Raw genomic sequence first — 18,979 nt, forward strand, 5'->3', positions numbered from 1 at the left:
TTTGGAGAGACGGGGGCACTTTCTGGGCATGAGGGGACAGAAGCAAAGGTCTAGGTGCCTCAGGGAGCTGCCTCTCGCCTGAAGCCCTGGCTTGAGCCCACTACGGGTGGCTGCCCGCCTGACCTGATCTGGGGAAGCTGGCCGTTGTCAGGGTGAGTGAGAGAACCATGGCCCGTGTGCCCAAAGAGTGACCTGAGACCAGTTCCGGCTCTTCTCTGAGCCTCAGTTTTCTCATCTGCAGAACAGAGATATTCCCTGACTTGCTGTGAGGCTGCAGGACGGCGTGGTTGGTGACCCCTGGGGTCTCTGGAGGTGGGGGCTCAGCTGTAGGAGAGCTCCGTCCTCCCCTCTGTTTGGAGTACGGGCCCCCCTGAGAGGCGGAGGCACTAAGGGGCCCCTCCCCCAAAGAGGACCCAAGTACAAGATTGTTCATGGAGATGCAGTTCACTCAAAATGTACTGATGCACCCTAGTGCTTTAGATACCTGCCTCAAGCCTGCTTCTGGAGAGTCTTGAGTCTAGAAAACTCTACAGAGCTGAACGTATGCTGGGCAGGGGGCATGTTGGAGGCAAGAGGGGAGCTGGATAAGGCAGTGGAGGAGCAGAAGGACCAACGGGGGGCAGGCTCAAGTCCAGGACCAAAGGCCCCTTGTTCATGTGCTCCTGGCATGGAATGGGAGCCGCGGCATTGGCCCCATCCTGCCTTCAGGTCCTTCCCCCAAGGGCCGCCCCACCCAGGTCTGTGAGGCAGGGGTCCTGGAGATTGAGGTGGGAGGGCAGCAGCCACCCCGGCTCCGGCCACCCAGCCCAGGTCAGAGAGCACGGCTGGCTGCGGGCATGGTAATGCATACTCCGGTGGGTGCCCACATCTGTGCGTGCCAGTGAGCATGGCCATCAGGGCTATTTCCAACTCCCCCTCCCCTGTCCACCCTTCTGGGCAGCACGCCCAGTTCCCAGATGAAGCCTATGCACTTCCTCTGAGAGCTCCACAGACGCCCCCCTCCCCTCCTGCTGTCACTGCCAGCCGCCCGGCCCACCTGGCGCGGCCCCCTCCCCAGGGCCCCAGGCAGGCGGCACTCAAAGGCCCTTCTTGTGCTGTCCTGTAGGACAGGCAAATTCTAGGAGGGGGCTCGGCTATACTGGGTTCTGGAGCAGCTTTTCCGGAGTTTGGGTGGGCTGGGCCAAGGGCCCATGGCCTCTATCTTGTCCCAGAGGTCAAGGGCGCAACACACACACACACACACACACCCTGTCTTCAGCACCACTGGTCCCCCCAGACCAACTGCTAGGCAGAATCTACCCTGTTTCAATTCCTTGGCCCTGCTGCCTGACAGCCCTGCTGTCTAAGGCACTCCCAACAGTTCAGAGCCCCTACCCAGAGAACGCAGGGACTCTCCATACCAGGTACTCTGCAGGAGATGCAGGGAGCCCACGGCCTTGCATGCCCCATGCTCCCTCTGACCTCCCAGTTGGGCTCCTGCTGTTCCCCGGAGGGGAGCTCCGTCTCGGGGTCAGCTCACACCCAGTCTTCCCCACTCTTTGCCGCTCTGCTGAGAGCCTCCTACAGGGCTCAGAAGGAGCCGGACACTGACTTCCGCCCCCCCTGCCCCAGCCGTCCCTGCCTGGCTTCCTGTGCAGGTGGGAGCTCCCTAGAGCAGCACCGGGGGCTCTTCCTGGTCCGCTGGGACTCTCTGTGGGACTTAGATCATTTTGCTTCCTCCCTGGGGCCTCCCTTCCCTGTCTGTACAGTTGGGAGATTGGTTTCCAAGGGTGCTTGACCCCCAGGCCCCATGACCTCTCTGCTCTGGAATGCTGATGAATGCTGGGAAAGCACCCCAGCATGCCTCAACCCCAGCTCCTGAGCCCTGGAGGGCCTCTGGGCTAGGGGTGTCCAGGAGGGATGGGAATGATGCCTTTCTCGGGCAGGGGCTCCCCCTACTGCAGAAACCAGGGCAGTGAGCTGCGCCATGCGTGGTGAGAGGTGGACTGTTGGGGGGGCTCTGCTCTGCAGCTCTCCCATCCCCTCCTCATTTCCAAATCTTTCAACGGCAAGGGTTGACTTAAGTTACAAAACCTTCCACTGCCATCATTCTTCTCTCCTTCCCTAAGACCTTCGTTGGCTCCCCACTGCCAATAGGGCATAGGCTGTGGGCTGTATTTTTGCCATTTAAGGTTTCTGTGCCCCAGCACAATGGCTCTTCCTGGCTTATGCTCAAAATATGCCTTCTAGCCAGCCTGTTGGCTTTCCTATCTCGACATCCCTCCGCTCACATCCACCTCAGTGCCTTTGCTCAGGCCGAGTCCTGCCAGGAGTGCTGACGCACCTCCCATACTCCTAGACTTGGCTCAGGGGTCACCCTCTGCCCTACCCCAGCTTGCCTCCGAGTTTCTTTTCTCCATCCCTTTCATCGGGAGCTTTGCAGATATGACAGAATCGCTGTTTAAGTTTTCATTTGCTTTTCTGCCTCCTGAGGGGTCCAAGCTCAGCCTATCCATTTCTGCGTGCTTCTCATGGCCCAGCAAAAAGCTCGCACACTGTTGATGCTAAGGCTTTTGAGAATGGGTCTCAGTTGAAGCTCAAAGAGGTGGAGGTGCTGGCATCTCTATCTCTTGGCTTAGTAGACCTTCCCAGTCCCCTCAGATGCACCTTCCCACTCCTTGAGAGGCCTAGGCCCTGAGACCTTGGAGGATGGGGTCCCTGGGGACAGAATCAGGGACCCTGCGTATCCAGCTCTGACTCACCCCAGCGGGGGGGGGTCCTCCCCTGACTCATTTCCTTTCGGGCATTTGGGTACCTTGTAAGGCTGTCTGCTCGTGGGCCTCCCCGTCTGACGGGGAGAAGGATGTGGCCTGGGCCCCGGCAGGGAGATTCAAGCCCTTTTGCTCAGAGCAGCTCTTGAGAATGGTTCCGCAGTTGCGGGCCACAGCACTGACTCATACCCGGGCGGCAGCGACCGGTGGGCCCCGGGGCTGCAGTTCTTACAAAGACCGAACCGTAACAAAAGGAAGATGCTATAGTGGGGCTTCTGGCAATGTAACAGAAAGGGGGCACATTGTGGCACCTCTCAGAAGGCAAAGTGCCATTCAGTTCTCTGCTAGAATCAAGCCGCAGGGCCTGGGACAAGGAGGTGTGGTAGGGGGTTGCCCAGGGCTGTCTGCAGTCAGGCTCCCCCTGGGGAGCGGGATGGCTGAGGGGCACCAGCCCTGTCTCTAGAAGGCTAAAGAGCGGGTGGTCCTGTCTGTCACCAACCAGGCCTTCTCAGTGAGGAGAGGAGAGAAAGGAAGACAGGAGTGAGAAGAGGGGGGCAGGGGGAGGATGATGGTAAAGAGTCCAGACAGACAAACGCACTTGGGGACAAGGGAGGGGGAGCGGGCGCAGACCGGGGAGCTGCTGGAAGAGGCTGCAGAAGGCGCTGCTCCTCGCAGGGTGTGGCAGGCACTCCCCCCCCAGGTCGCGCCTCAAAGCACTCCCTGTCCCTGGCCTGGGTGTCTGAGGCCGGAGTCCCGGCCTCCTGCAGTCACTGGGGGTCCTCTGGGCAGTCACTGGAAGCCTGCTGGGTGCAGGGGGCCCAGACTGCCCTGGGGTGACCCCACTGGGTACAGCAACAACCCTGCGCAAAGCCAAGCCCGAGGCCATCCAGCCCCGGGGCCAGTGTTGGGCCGGTGTCGGACAGACCACGGAACCTCCAGTACTGCTGGGGGTCCTGTGTCCACCCTGGGGTCAGACTCCCGGAGACCGTGGCTTGGGGTGGCATAAATGCAGCCCCCATGTCTCTAGGTCTGGTGACCACTTTTGGGACCTCCTGGCCCTTTCCTCTGCCTAAGGAATCCCTCGTACTTCTGGCCAGTCTGGGTGAGGGTCCCAAGCCCCTACTCACCCGCAGATATGGGTCCCACCAACATAGCCAAGGTCAAGGCCAGGACCAGGGCAGGGGAAGGAGGCGGAGGCCACAGGCCGCAGCGCATCTCGGTGGGCTGGGCAGCAGGACTTGCAAGGATTGGAGTGGAGTCCAGACACCAAAGTCTCGAGTTCAGAGAAAGAGGCTCTTCTGGCGGGCTGGGGCTCCTGGGCGTCCGCGGAGCTCTTAACTCTGGGGGCGGGGCAGGCGCCGACCCGCGCTCCGGTTTCAGGCCGGGGCTCCCCCTCTCCACCCCCAACCTCCTTAAAGGGCCCATGCTGGGCTGCTCCTTCCTTTGCAGGGATGAGGAGACCCTTACAGATCAGTCAAACGCAAGCCTCACCCTGGAGATTTGGGACAAGATCCCAGAGGAGCCCAGACCCCCTGAGCTCTGACCCAAGGGCTTCCAGAGACCTCCTGTGGAAGGAGACGGGAGCTGGGTTAGCCCCTCACTTCTCTCCCTTCTGCCCCCGCAAGAGTTGGGGCGGGGTTCCCTACACTCCAGGCCTAGGAGGAAGGACAGACGCCTGCCGTCCCGCAGACTGCCTCTGGCTGTTTGCCTCTGAGGACTCCGTAGGACTGCCTTTGGGCAGAGAGGCCCGGCCTGAGGTCCTGCCCTGCTCTGTGCCCGCTGGCGGTGCAGCCCTGGACGCTCTCTGCCTCGGGGGCCTCAGCCTCCCAGCCTGCGAAGGAGAGATGCTCGGGACTGTCCCACCGGGCGGGAGGGATTCTCAGCTCCGTGGTATCATCTGCTTCAAAATAACGGGGTAGGTGAGAGCCGCTCCCCTCCCTGCTTCACGGAGGAGGGCACAGGCTCAGAGCTGGAAGCGGTTCTCAGGGGAAGAGTGGGTCCCTGGCCCTCTGGGACCAGGACTCCCAGCCTCCTGGCTCCTGAATCCGGGTGTTTCGGTTTCCTGGGGCTGCTGCCTGGAAATCTAGCCCTGGATTTAGCTCCTACCTAACAGTTTCAGGCTGGAGCCCCGCTCCGCTCCGCTTGGCTTCCTCCCAGGCAACAGCATCAGCCTTGTCCCTCACAGAGAGAGAGCCCCGGGCCTGGAGGCCCTGCCCCCTCTCCGCCTCGCCCCAGCCCCAGCCTCGGCACTGCCTGGCCTGCTGTCCCTGTCCGCTGGTAGAGTGCTCCAAGGGCGCCTTCCTCCTCCCTCCGTCAGAATCCCTCTGTCACACCTGCCTGCTTCAGGCCACCCCCAGTCCCTCCCTACCACCCACTCTCTTCCCAACCTCTCTCCTTGACCAGCGACAGTCCCTCTACACGTACAACACTTTTTAGCTCGCGACAAAACCGAGCCCCATTGTGCAGATGAGGAAACAGAGGCTGAGAGAGATTAAGGGACTTGAGCAAGTCTACACAGCTGCTAAGGAGGGGAGCCAGTTCTTCGGCCCCAAGCCCGGTGCGCCTACCGCCGCAGCTCAGCGGATGGTGCTGGGTCTGCGTGGTCGCTGAGCCCTGATCTTGAACCCAGGCCTTGGGTGCAAATCCAAGCCCTCCTACTCAGCCCGCCAACCTTGAGTGAGTCACTTCACCTCTCTGTGGCTCAGTTTTCTCATGGGTAAAATTGGGTTTGTGAGGATTGAATGCTTTGACGTACCTCAGGTCCCTAGACCAGAGCCTGCCATACAGCAGGTGCTCAATAAATGCTTGTCCTTCCTCCTAGGCTGTGGTCCTGCACACCCTTCTGTGTTTCACAGTTCACATACAGCTTCACACTGATCACCTCCCTTGATGGAAAGTCAGCAACTTGAGGGTGGAACCTTCCAGCTGCGTACAGTAGGTGCTTAATAAACGCATGCTGGGGCTGATATGAAGCTAGTTGCTGCTGCTCTGTGGGGATTTTGGCAAACCTAAGGACTCCCATTTGGTTCACCCTAGGAGGCCTGGGGTGGGGCTGTGCTCAGCTGACCTCAATGGCAATAAAGCCATTGATTCCACAACTTTTCCCTTGTTTTTCCTTCTCGCTGAGACAGCAAGGCACCTGGTCCTTGTTAGGGGCTAATTACTGGCCAAGTGTGGGCCGAAGGTTGGGGGCTGCTGGGACGCCTCTTTAGAGGAAAGGAGCTTTCTTTCTGGAGTGAAAGAGAGGGGAGGAGAAGGCTTTTGCCTCTTTATGAATCAAAAACTCGGGTGCAGACTTCCCCCCACCCCACCTTCCTGTTCTTCCTCCTTCCCACCCCTCCCTTCTTATCCCCCCAGCTCCCTGTCTTCTGCTCTCCCCTGGTCCCCACCCACACAGATTCATCCACCACCATCCGGAGTCGTTTGTCTGTCTGTGGAGCCTCCAGCCGGAGTTCCCACCAACAGATGAGATTCGAGTCAGGATTAGGTCCCCGCCTCCCCCAGCCTCGCTGCTAGCTGGGGAGGCAAACATAGGCCTGGAAAAATAATGGCAACCAGCACAGCAGTAACAGCCCACACTTGCTTCTCTGCAGGCTTCCCAGTTTTCAAAACAATCACCTGGGCTCTTGACAACCCTGGGAAGTGTGTGCGTTGGGGGACCGTGTTCCCTTTTCACTGATGAGAAAACTGAGGCTCAGGGGTGCTGGGGCGCTGGGGTGCTGGCTCCAGTGCACACTGGCCGGCCCTTGTTCGGTCTGTAGCCTGGACTCAGATCCTAGACCGGCACTGAGCTGTGTCATGCCAGCAGACTGGCAGAAAGCTGAGGCCCTGTGGGGCTTTGGAGCTGGTTTCTGACTATCCCCTGCTGTCTCGGAGCACAGGTGGTGGGATCAGGCAGGGCCGCATCTCCGTGGTCCCCTCCCTAGCCTCCTTAGCGTGTCCTTCCGAAGGCCTGAGGCCTGGGTCCTGAGTATTGCTGATTGGGGCGTCCCTGGAACCCTCAGGCCTGGCTCAGTCCTTCTCCCTCTGCATTCCAGCCTTTGGCGTGACTTCCTCTGGTTTGGGCTGGTCAGGCGTCCTTGGTGACCGTCCCCGGCCACATCTCACCTTGCATGAAGCCCTCGCAGTCCTCCTTCCTGCCTCTGACCTTTCCTTCCACAGACTCCCTGAGCAGAGAACTCCACTGCCCCTGGCTGGGTGGGGGGCAGCCTCCAGGACACTGGGAACTGGGCCAGGACGTGTGAGGCAATGCCTCCCCAGGCCCGTAGGCCTTTCCAGCAAATCCCGAGACAGGGCACACAGGTTGGGGGAGAGGGACGCTCAGAACATATGTGAAGAATGAAGACAAACGCCCGCACCCCAGGGTTGAAGGAGGATTCCGAAGCTATAACGACCTGTGGTTTGTGCTGCCTCAGTTTCTCCAAGTGATCTGTCTCTGGGAGAAAAAGGCAGTAAGAGCCCAGTATCACCGACGTCCCCGCCACCAGGGTTCAGCCAAGCATGCTGGCCAGGAGCACCGGGTCACTCTTAACCCTCCATGCTTCCTGGGCTAGGAGTGCCCGCTCTGGCAGTGTCTGTGGCTCGGTCCTGCTCTCAGCCGGGGCCTGGCTCTCCGCATGCCTCTGAGTTTTACACCCTGGCTGTGCAGGCCCCGCCCAGGATCCTGTGGCCAAAGCCAGCGTGTTGGTGAGTGGCGGGTGCTCGTGCTCTAGCTGAGGCATGCTGCAGCCGCCCAGGGCCTGGCCTCAGGGACCTGACCTTCCGCCATGAAGAGCACAGACCCTGGCCACTAGCTACTGTGCAAAGGGATACTTTTGTCTTTTGGCCCCGGTCCCAGGGCCCTGCAGTTTCTTGGGCAGGGGATCAGTGGCAGCTGGGCCTCTGCTAGGAGTGGTCTTGCCCCTGTTCCTGGGTGGAGGCATCCATGGGGCACTTCCAAGTGCAGGCAGCCAGGCTCCCAGGGGCGGGGCAGCTCTTCCCAACAATTACACAATTCAGGAGCTGAAGCTCTGTTTGCTGCCCTCCGGAGCTGGCTGTGGATGGGAGCCCAGGGGCAGGGTTTTGCCCTGGCTAGGAGCAGCTTCCGAGTCACGCCCAAGATAGAGCGGGGAGCCGGGCATGGGGCGGTTGGGGGGAGACCTTTCCGAGCCTCTGCTCCCCAGAGCAGGCCCTCAGTCTTCCACACCATGTCCACAGAGGCTTGTGGCTTCAGTGGATGTGACCAGCTGGCCACAGCTGATTCTTCCTGAGGTTGTGCTATTTCTAAATATTGGTTCATGCCATTGACCCCTGCTGTGCTGCACCCCTGGACATCTGGCTCTCTGCAGGGAGATCTTCTGGGAGGGGGAAAGAAGAGTCCCTCTTTGGGTGGGAAATTTCTGAATGAATTTGCTCAAGGTCCAGCACGAGGCAGGCACTTCTGAGGGTTGGGATAGGGCTTCCACCAGGATGAGAAATGCTTGCTCAGGATTGGGAGTGAGGCTTGCAACGGGTGTTAGGAAACGTGGGTCTGAGCTGGCAGTGGGGCAGGCGGCGGAAGGGACGTCGGGCGAGGACCCAGAAGTGCGGCTCTGCCAAGCCTTTTCTGTGCGGCCTCAGGAGGGCCACTTCACCTGGCTGCACTTTTTCTCTCAGCTGTGGATCGTGGAGCCACCGTGATGCTTGAACAGTGCCCTCTAAGAGAGGTGCTGGGCCTTTACAGACTGCGAAGGGCAGAGCCTGGGGGTTATAGTGATGGTGATTGCTGATGCTAGAACCTGCTCTCTGCATGGAACCAGCAACTCCTTGAAGGAGAGGCGAGACTGACAACCCAGAGAGAACTGGAGTGAGCTGTGCTTAGCCCGCGGGGCTTAGAGGGTGTGTCACCCTACACGAGAGCCTACGGCTTGGATTTCAGTCCCCACTAACCCCAGGGGCTAGGTGTCTTTGGACAATAAAAAATCCGTGGTAGCCAGCCTCTCAGACAGCCCTCACCTCTGGCATTCACACCTGTGCTGTCACCTCCCACACTGAATGGAGCTGACCTGTGCGGGCAACAGGGCATTGCAGCAACGGTGCAGTGAGACTTCCAAGGCAAGGTTGTAAGAGATGTGGAGGTTTCTGCCTTGCTCTCTTCTGATGCTTGCTTGGGGGGAAGCCAGCCACCATGACCTGGCGACAGTTAAGAGGGCCCGTGTAGAGAAGAGCTGAGGCCTCTTGCCAACAGCCAGCACCACCTCACCATTCCTATGAGCAAGCCGTCTTGGGAGTGCATCTGCCAGTACCAAGGAAAGCTTCACGTGACTGCGTCCCTTCCTGACATCCTGACTGCCACCTCCTGAGAGACTTGGAGTAAGAACTAACCAGCTAAGCTACTTATAGGCTCCTGACCCACAGAACTTGTGTGCAATAATATTTATTGCAAAGGTAAGCCCTTAGGTTTTGAGGATAATTTGTAACTAGTGCAAACTGGCACAATTGTAAGTGGTAGTCTGGTGAACCAGACTGGGCACAGGTCTGGGACTCAGAAGGCAGGACTCATCTCCCATGAGGAGGAATGATGTTTCCTTGATCAATCAGTGGATCGATTCATCCATTCATTCAACAAATATTTCTTAAGTACTTACCATATGACAGACACTATGCTGGGGCTTGGGGACAAATGACAGTAAATGACAGGAGCCCTGCCTTTGGGAGCTCACAGGCTCCCCAAAGTTGACCTGGTGATTGTTGGATGTGGGGTGTAGGATGTGGAGGTGTCTGGGACAAGCCCAGGGTTCCAGCTTGGGCGCTTGGATTGGAGGGGGCATTATTCATTGAGATAAAGTGAGACAGTGGGCATTTTACAGAAAAGCTTCGGGCATGTTGATTTTGGAGTGCTTGTGAGAAACCCGGTGGCACTGGGCAGGCTGACACATATGTGGGCCTAAAGCTCTGAAGAAGGTCTGTGCCAGATGCATATGTACTTGGGAAGGGCCTTGGTACCAATGATGGGGTTAAAGCAACAACATGAGATGTGGCTGCTCAGGCAACTGGAGGGTGATGGAAAATGAGAGCAAGACACTCTGAGACACCAATTTTTTTCTTTTAACTCTTCTTTTGAACATAATTTCAGACTTACAGGAAAGTAACAAGGTCACTACAAATATTTCTCACATTCTCTTCACGTAGATTTCCCAAATGTTAATATTTTACCATATTTCTCTTTTCTCTGTATCTATGTATATTTCCCCTGAATTATTTGAGATTATGTTGCAGACATAATACTTCCTTAGCCTCACATACTTCTGTGGGTATTTCCTAAGCATAAGGATCTTCTTTTTCATAACCAGAGTTCAACGATCAAAGTCAGTAAATGAACATTGGTACAATATTTTTAACTAGCCACAGACTTTTCCAGTTTTACCAATTTTTCCATTAATATCCTTGATAGCAAAAGAAAATCCTGGCTCCTACATTGTGTGTAGTTGTCCTATCTCTTGAGTTTCTACTAATCCAGGAAAGTTCTTTAATGTTTGTCTTTTGTGACATCGCCATTTTTGGCAAGTACAGACCAGTTGTTTTGTAAAGTGGATCTTACTTCGAGTCCATCTGGTTTCTTCAGGATTAGATGCAGGTCGTACGTCTTTGGGGGGGCCGTCCCAGCAGTGATTCTCTGTACTTCTCAGGGCGTTCTCTCAAGAGGCACACCTCTGTCTCTCCTGTGGCCAGTGATGTTGACTCACATCACTCGGGTGAGGTGGTGCCTGCCGGGATTCTTGCTATAAAGTTACTGTTTTCCCCTTTGCAATGAATCAGCATGTGCCAACACTGGGAGGTCAGGCTGAGGAACGGCCAGGGAGGAATCCTGTGAAGGGGCAGTGGGGGTGTGGGAGGGGGACCCGGGCAGCCGCAAGGAGGAGGAGTGGTCAGTCATTTTGGTCCAGTGCTGCTGAAAGGCCAAGCTGGTGATGGTGGAAAGTGCCCAGTGGCTGCCGCCTGCACATGCAGGTCAGGATTTAGGTGGAACGGTGGCCTGAAGCCAGTCTGTGGGGAGTCAAAGTGCGAAAGGGAGGTGGAAATAGAGACAACAGGGAAACTGCCTCTTTGGGGAATTTTGTCTGTGGACTGGGGAAGAGGGCTACAGTGATGGAGAGAATGCGGGGCCAGGGAGATGGTTTCAGTAGATGCAAGGGTGCGTGGAGTATGTTAGGAAGGGGCCAGGTGAAGGGTCAGAACAAGGAGGGGTGGGTGGTAGAGTGTGAAATGTTCTTGAGGAGGCCGAGGAGATGGGAGGAGGTTGGTGGCCCTGCCAAGCCCCAGGAGGGAAGTAGGAGCAAGGTGGCAGCAGGGCCGGGCCGGGCCGGAGTCCAGTCTGACGGCCTCCGTGTTCTCGGCAGAGGAGGAGAGAGGGAGGGCCAGGCCCGCAGAGCCGCGGGAAGTGATGTCTGGGGAGAGGGGGGAAGCCAGCGGACCGGAGAGGAGATGGGCAGATGGGTGTCCCGGAGGCGAGTCCAGGGCTTGGGGGCCAGGAGGCTCTCCCCAGCACCTCTTAGCCACCTGGCACGGGTGGACGAGGCACACCTGGTGACTCGGGGCTGGGAGATTTGCCAAGAACTGGACACGGAGGGCAGTGAAGGCAGGAGGAGACTGCAGGGCAGCGAGAAAGTTCAGGGTCAGCTCTGGGGTCTGGGTGTGCAGGCAATGCGCACAGAGAGCCTGGAGCAGAAGTGGAGGGGCAGGCGAGGGTGTGCCAAAGAGAGGCACGTGCCAGTGCCCTGGGAGGTGGCTTAGAAGCCCAGCATGTGCTAGGAGGAGGGGGGCTGAGGAGGAGTGCAGGGGAGGCGTTTGGAGATGAGGAGGTCTGAGAAGTGGGAAGCCAAGGTGATGGTCCCTGGGGAGGCCTAAGTGCTCAAGGGAATGCAGGGGTTGTGTGGGGGGCTGGGGGGGCAGATGGCTGCCTGAGAGGTGAGGAGGGGCGCCCTGATGCTGCTGACAGGGTGGGCACCAAGCAGACCAGGGACCCCCTCCCCCTTGGGCTCTGGAGGGCAGCGTGTGAGAGGCGGAGCAGCCGCTTTGGGGAGGGACCAGGGCTGTCTCCGGGGGAGGGGGGGAGGCTAGGTCTCCTTTAGAGCCGGAAGGAAGGAAGCATTGGAGCAGAAGTTGGGTGGCTTGTGACCTGCTGGTGTGAAGAGTGGCTCAGTCTCCCCAAGAGAGCTGTGTGCGGGCAGCACGGGGGGTTTCCAGGAAGCTGCCTGGGTCTAAAACACTTGGAGGCCCCCCCCAGACAGGAGGGCGGAGGTTCCAGCCCCACATATGGCCCCTATCAGGACGAGGGGATCGGCAGGGCCAGGGCCCAGCAGGCCTGAAGCTTCCTCCAGGGGACGCTGGCAGGGATGGGGCTGAGGAGGTGGCACTGCCGGTGGCCGGAGGCCCGCTGAGGCCAGGCCAATCCCAGCCTTGCCCAGCCCTTCCTCTCCAGGAATCAGAGGCTTGGCTGCCCTGTGGTTGATGTGAGGGGCACGGGGAGGTGCTGCTGATGCTAGGGGGGGACCCTGTCCCCTTTCTGTCCACAGGGGCTTCTGGGGCGGCTGTCATGCCTGGCTGGTCTGCGCGGAGTCTTCACTGTGCCTGCGGGTTGGAATGAGTTCAGAGCATGGTTTGCTTTCCATTAAATTAGAAGCTGTGATCCCAAGAGAACTCCAGGGTTGGTGTCCAGTTCTGCCTCTGCTACTGATGTGACAGGAGACTTCGGGCAAGTCCGTGCCCCTCTCTGGGCCTCAGTGTCCTTATCTGTGTGCGGGGCTGTGACGGACACCCTCTCTCCTTGTCCCAGCAGTCTTCTGCTCCCAAGGTGGAAACCCTGCTTAACTGGTTCGGATCACATCCCCAGTCTGAGCTGTGAATTGGTGGGTGTGAGCAGGCCCCGGGCCCCCAGCACTCCCGGATCTTCAGGGCTGAGAGGGTCTCCGTCATTTCTCAGCCCCGGGACTCCTCCTTCCGTCACGCGGCAGTGGGTTATCTTCCCTACCCCTCACTATTTCCTCTCACACCCCCCTCCTCCCAGAGTGTGCTCTGAACCACAGGCACAGGAAGTGGCTTCTTCAGGCACCAGCACCACCCCTTCACCTTTCTTTATTTGCTCCTCATTCCCTGTCTGAAATACCAGCACCAGGAGGGTATTCCTTGAGCTGGACCTGGATCTCTAAAGACACAGTGCCCTGGGGTAGGAGTCTGGGAAGTGATCAGATAGTCAGTCACACCGTAGTGTGAAATAACTGGCTTGACCCTTTCCCAAGGAAAAACAGATTTTTATAGAAGGGAGAGCATGTCCAGAACCCGAGGTGATAGGTGGTAGGGACAGGGGGTAGGAGGTCACCCCAGGGGGCTCTGCAGGCCACAGGAACCCTCCACCCATGACCCACCCACTTTTTCCATTTCTTTCCCCAACTACAGGACACCCACCAGGAATGAGGAGCTGGCTCTGTCACTCTATGTCTCCTTTTTCCTCCCCTGACCCAGGGTCCTCGGCACCCTCCGACCCTTTGGTCTGGTCGGCAGTATGGGGCAGTGGGGCCACGTTCTCAGGTTCTGCAGCTGAGCTGCCAGTGTAGAATTTCTAAGCCACAGTTTTGGCGCCACGGCAACTGGGGGAAATAAACACTGTCCAAGTTGTGCGGTGACATCATCCCCAGCTCCGGCCTTCTGGGCTCGTGGCTGGCTGTACCCCAGACAGCCTCAGCTCACAAGCTGGGGGACCGTGTGGCTTCCCAGCCCCCACACAGGCTCTGGAGTGGGGGAGAGGGAGGGGACACGGGCCTGGGCAGGGACTCCTGGAAAAGGCCCCCCCAGACCTAGCTTCTTGCCTGCCCCTGGGATCTCACAGTGGTACTACTGCTCGCTCCTGGGCCCCAGCCTGAAACTGCCCAAAGGGGCCGCGAACTCCGTGCTCTACGGGCAGCACCCAGAGAAGGCGGTACAGGCGCCCTCCCAGCAGGAGGTAAAGCAGGCCCCTGCGGTCACAGCCAGGATCTAAGGTGAGAGCAGGCCCCACCCTGAGCGTGGGCGCGTGCCCCTCTCTGCAGGGCCGCTGAAGGCGGCTCAGCCCCCCAGCCCTGCCTTCTGCAAAGCATCTTCGGACTCCCTCGAGGCCTGCAGGAGGCCGCAGCCCCAGGCTGGCCCTGGCAGGCAGAACTGGCTGCCGGGAGCTCTCAGGGGAAATTCCAGGTGGGGGAGGGAGGGAACGCAGGCTGAGAAGTTAGGCCGGCGTTGGAAGAAGGCTAGGGGTTCAGGCGTGAGCTTTCCTCCCTGCTCTTCCAACTTCCTCTCAGCTGATTTCAGACAAACTAATTTCTGCTACACTGTTAATGATTGATTGTTGCTGTATGTTAGAGGGGGTTTTAATGTTTGGCCTCTGCTGGCTGATGATCGCAGAATTCTCACATTCACCGGGTTGCGTGACTTCGAGCACATTGATATTCCTAATCCTCAATTTTATCATCTGTAAAATGGGAAAAACAATAGTACCTATTGTAGAATTGTTGGGAGGTGTAACTAAAATGATCTACATAGAATGCTTAGCATGTACTTGGCACAGGATAAGGTCTCAGTTAATTGTAGCTATTACCTTTCTCATGATACATGGCCAGTCCAAGGGCAACTGACTTTTATCTGGGAACACTGCCTTTCCCCCAAGCCAGCAGCCCAGTGGTGGGACTTGCGGCAGTGTTATATCAGTGGGAGCAAAGAGCCCAGGGTTCTCGTGGCCCAGTGTATTCGGTGCATCGCCTGCCTTGGTTCTGTGGGCCCAGGATGAGGGATGCTGTGTCTGTCTCACAGGTCCGGGGCCTGCCAAGTACCTCCGACCATCCTGCACAGGCTACATAGACCATGGCATCTCCATGTTCCAGAGCCAGCCTAGTCCCTGCATGCCCGGCACTTGGAGAAGCGTGAGTACTCACCTCTCCCATCATCCCCTGGGCGTAGGGTTATTACTGTTGGTTATTTGGGTGGCAGTGAGTGGTAAGGAGCCATTATCTGTGGCCACAGTTCCCTTGGAGCCCAGACCTGCCCTGAGTGGGACAGCCAGGTGGCCCACTAGGTCCAGAAAGAAGCCAGCAGGGTTGCCCAAGTGACCTACTTCTCTGAGGGCAACTCTGTGGGCATCTCCCCGCTGGACCTCCTGAGGGAGTTTTGAAGGACACTGTCACCATCCAGCTGGCAGAGCAGGGCCTCCTTTCTGCCTGTTCTTTGGCTGGGGTTCACTTGCTACAGCAGCTGGGCAGGAAGAGCTGGGGAGCGGGGAGAATGGTGAGGGCGGTGGCTCCTGAGGTTTCCCAAGTGGCTGAGAAACCCTTGGGAGGGCAGGGGCTGAAAACCGCAGAAAGGCTGGCTACTGGCCAAGGCTAGCAGGAGGAGAGGCTGGGCAGGGCTGGTGAGTGGGTACCTGGGGGGTCTGAGATCTAGGGTGCCTGCTGGGGCCCCCCCTGGACGGGTCACCCTCCTCAGCAGGTGGACCCCCTGCTGGGGCTGGGCCCCTTCTTCATACTGACAGTAGCCACTGTGCCTGTGAGTACCCCTGGCACCAGGCCCTGGAGGGATAGTGGCTGATTTGCTGGAAACCAAAGCCATTGCTTTATCTGTTTCTCTGCACAGTCTCTGTTCTTGAGACTGTTAGGTTATGGTTAAAAGCCCCATTTTACAGTTGAGGAAATCAAGGGTCCTCAGACATGCAAGAGACCAAGGAATGTGAAGGCAGCCTTCATTCCTCTCTCTGGGGAAGGGGACCTCACCTGGAGGCAGGCCGGGCTCCTGCTGGGTGGTCTCCAGGGCTGACTGGGCCTCTCGGGCTGCCCTCGGGAATCACAGACACATGCAACCCTGGGACTTGCTACTTCTTGGAGCCTAAAATAACTCGGTCTGGAATGTTCAGCTGCCCTCAGGTCCCCGTGGAGAAACGCATCTCTAACCTGAGTGAGATGGGAGAGGAGAGGGAGGTGGGGGCTGGGAGTTTGGGGGATGGGTATCTACCCTTAGGATCTAAGCAGGGGCGAAGGGCCGTGACCTCCCTAGCCAAGTCTGCTGCAGATGCTGGCATCTCCCTGCAATGTCATATCAAGACACTGATATCACCATGTCTATGTCACAGTACTTGCATCTTGAAGCCAGTGTTATGCATGTATGTGGCAGGGTGATGGTATGATAAAAATGTCACAGGGCTCATGTCGTGGCCGTGATATTGTCAAGCTAATGAGCTCACATAGACTGTAATGATGTCAGTGTTTTCCTGGTGCTGGCACAGGGACAGTGTCACAATGCTGATAGCTCAAGAGTGAGGTTCTAATGATGCTGGTGCTTTTTATATTACAACAACAGTGTCACCATCCTGCGTTCAGGATGGTCCAAGTCCCTTGCTCCGCCGACAGCCCCATGCAGGGGTGGTGACATCCCTGCCTGCAGATAAGGTGGTTATAAGTGCAGCCACATCAGGCTGACCAGGACTCAGCTGCCTACATGGACCCATCGCTTGGACACGAGGAGATGTAGCCTGGGTCCCATCCTGAGACTCCTTTCTTCCATGCACCCACTTTCAGGCCTGAGCCCCACCCCAGCCCCCTGCCACTACAACTTGGAGAAGACCCAGCCACCCGGGGAACGCAGGGCTCCCCGGTACACCTTTGGCTATCGGTGTCCATACAGAGTGATGGACCCCAGTCCAGCCCCCAATAAGTACCAGCTGCCACTATTGCTGGGGCCCAACATCCCTGTCAGCCATGCTGCTCCTTGCTACAGTTTGGCCTCCAAGGACAAGAACTGGTTCTACGAGGAGAACGTGGCAGGAGGCCCTGGGCCTGCCATGCGCGCCCGGCCTGAGCCATCTGTCTACCAGAACCGCAGCCCATCTGCAGCATGACCAAGTGCTTCGCCTACCCGGTGGGCCACACGCTGCGGCCTGGTCCTGCCTCCCACGATGTCCAGCGGGTCACAGTGCACAAGCCCCGGGTACCCGCTTTCACTCTGGGCATCAAGCACTCACCCTGCCTGTGCCCGCTGGTCATTGACATTCATGACTGAGGCCCCTCCTGGGGCACTCACCCACCTTTTCCCACCAAAGTTATTTTTCTATACCAGCCTAAGCAACCTGACCACGGTTTTGAGTAGCAGAGCTGGTAATTGCTGTATCTAGTGCAGTGCCCTGTCCTGGGGAGCAGTTCTGTTCTGGCTCACGGGGTGAGGCAGCCGTGTGCCCTCCAAGGAGCCCTGGGCAGAGAGTCCGGAGAGCTGAGTTCTAGTTCTAACTGCTGCTCATGTGCTGTGTGGCCTTGCGCAGCTCCCATCCCTCTCTGGGCCTCAGGGTCTGCCCTTCAGACAGTGACAAGGGGAGGGTAGGCCTGGAGAATGTCCAAGTTCCTTCCAGCTCCAGGACTGTGTGGCTAATCCCTGACCGTGGTTAGCACCCAGGAGAGAAGCAGGCAAGTGGGTGCGTGCAGAGGAGGACCGGGCATTTCTGGATGGGGACAGGGTGGGAAGCAGAGGGAGAGGAGTTTTCCTGGGGGAGGGACCGGAGAGGACAAGTGGGGACGGTGTGTAGAAGGGAGGGCGTCTCGGCAGAGGTAAAGACCGGAGCAAAGTCACGCAGGGCAGGGAGCTGGGGGAGGCACGGAAGGCAGAAGCCCGAGCTGTGCAAGGCTGGCTGGAAACAGGGCCAGATCGTGGGCAGCAGGGAGGGGACTCAGGCTTGGTCCTGTGCAGCGGGCTGGGTAAGATGCAGTATTTTCTGGATTCTTCAGGCAGCGGGAGAAGGACAGGACGGGCAGAGCGAGGGGAGAGACGGGGGCCAACGAGGCTGCCGGGGGGAGGGTCGGCGTGACACAGGCTGTCCCGGGAGGAGCAGTCGTGCCCTTAGCCTCAGCGGTTCAGCCCTGCCGTGCCCGGTGAGAGGAGAGGGGGAGCCCTGAACGAGCCGGGAGGGGGCAGTGTTGCCTCGCTTGTGAGCCCAGCCTGCGCCCACCCGCCTGACCCCTTCCTGCTTTGCTGCTTTTGGGCACACGGGTGCCAGCTCTCCTGCTCTCTGGGCTCTCTGGGGACGGTATTTGTCTTTTCTTCATTCTTGGCATCCGGGTCCCCCATTCCAGCCTGCCCAGATCAGCCCCTCTCGCAGCTCCCCTGACCCAAGGAGGTGTAAGGGAGACTTCTATCGGGCGCTCTGCAGCCTGGCTCCAGCGGCAGAGGGAGGACAGGGCCGCGGAGGGAGGGGGCACAGGGATGGCGGAGACGAGGCAGAATGTTCCCGACCCGAGGCTCGGGCACAGGCATTTCCACCGGCAGCCACCACACAAGGGCGGAGGGGCAGGAAGAAGGGGCCGCTCAGAACCAGGGTCTGCGGGCTCCTCCTTTTGGATCTGAACAATATTCAGGTTGTAACGGAAAGTGAGAATTGAATGGAAGAACTGATTTTGGATAGAAAGGACCAGAGAATATCTTGGGAATATTAAAAGCAAAAACAAAACGAAAACCAGCTGAGTATTTAAAAAAGAGGCTGTAGAAAACCCCACTGAGGCCACACCCGACTCTGGGCCCCCGATTCCCTCCCACCCCTCCCTCCCCGCTCCGGGCCTGGGGTTTGGTGTCTGCCCCATCCTCCCCACCCCCAGTAAGGCTGGTCTGGGCAGGATCAAGAGACAGCAGGTGAGCTGGGGACCCACCTGTCTTGCCGCAGATTAGAAAGATGTCATTTTGCCGACAATGCCACTTATCACAGCAGCTACAAAAATTAGTGATGCTTGCGCTGAGAGTATCTGGTAGGGGTGAGGGCTGGCAGGTGGCAGCGGCGATGCTCCCTTGTGTCACCAGGTCAGGGAAGCCCCAGGCCAAGCTCTGAATAGGCGTTTTCTGATGTAGTGCCCATCCATCCTAAGGCCTTCCATTGGAAAAATGGGAAAACTGAGGCTCAGAGCCAACGAAATAACTTTGGCCATATGACAAATTAATGGCGTGCCTCTAAATAAAGGTCCAGACTCAGTGTGTGACTAGGGTAGGGCTTGATCTGTGAGCTCAGTCCGTGGCTAGGTGTGGGGCTCAGTCTACACTCCAGCCAGGGCTCGGCTTGGGTGAGGCCCTTGACTTCTATTAGGACTCAATCCCAGTTTCTGCCTCCATGCCTTAGCCTGGGACAGACCATCAGCCTGACCCCAGCTGCCACCAGACATGGGTGGGGACTGGGTATTAGCCCGAGAGCTAGACTGACCCTTGGTTTGTTGTCCCAAGGGCAG

At 58.2% G+C, this 18,979-nt stretch overlaps 2 protein-coding genes across 2 annotated transcripts in view; one reads left to right on the forward strand and one right to left on the reverse strand.

The window, feature by feature from the left end:
- CSPG4 (chondroitin sulfate proteoglycan 4) overlaps positions 1-4,079 on the reverse strand; it is a 34,637-nt gene extending 30,558 nt beyond the window's left edge. The window contains exon 1 of the mRNA XM_036907631.2: positions 3,878-4,079. Coding sequence (XP_036763526.2) covers positions 3,878-3,965 — 88 coding nt within the window. The 5' untranslated portion in view covers positions 3,966-4,079. The remainder of the gene's footprint in view (positions 1-3,877) is intronic.
- Positions 4,080-11,192: 7,113 nt separating this feature from the next.
- CIMAP1C (ciliary microtubule associated protein 1C) lies at positions 11,193-16,832 on the forward strand. The gene is given in 7 exon segments (XM_036907569.2): positions 11,193-11,382; positions 13,310-13,744; positions 14,547-14,612; positions 14,615-14,656; positions 15,567-15,680; positions 16,301-16,606; positions 16,609-16,832. Coding segments are annotated over 7 exon segments (1,326 nt in total). The 3' UTR covers positions 16,782-16,832.
- The last annotated feature ends 2,147 nt before the right edge of the window (positions 16,833-18,979 follow it).

Source organism: Manis pentadactyla, chromosome 11, assembly GCF_030020395.1.
Source record: "Manis pentadactyla isolate mManPen7 chromosome 11, mManPen7.hap1, whole genome shotgun sequence".
NCBI classification, from domain to species: domain Eukaryota; kingdom Metazoa; phylum Chordata; class Mammalia; order Pholidota; family Manidae; genus Manis; species Manis pentadactyla.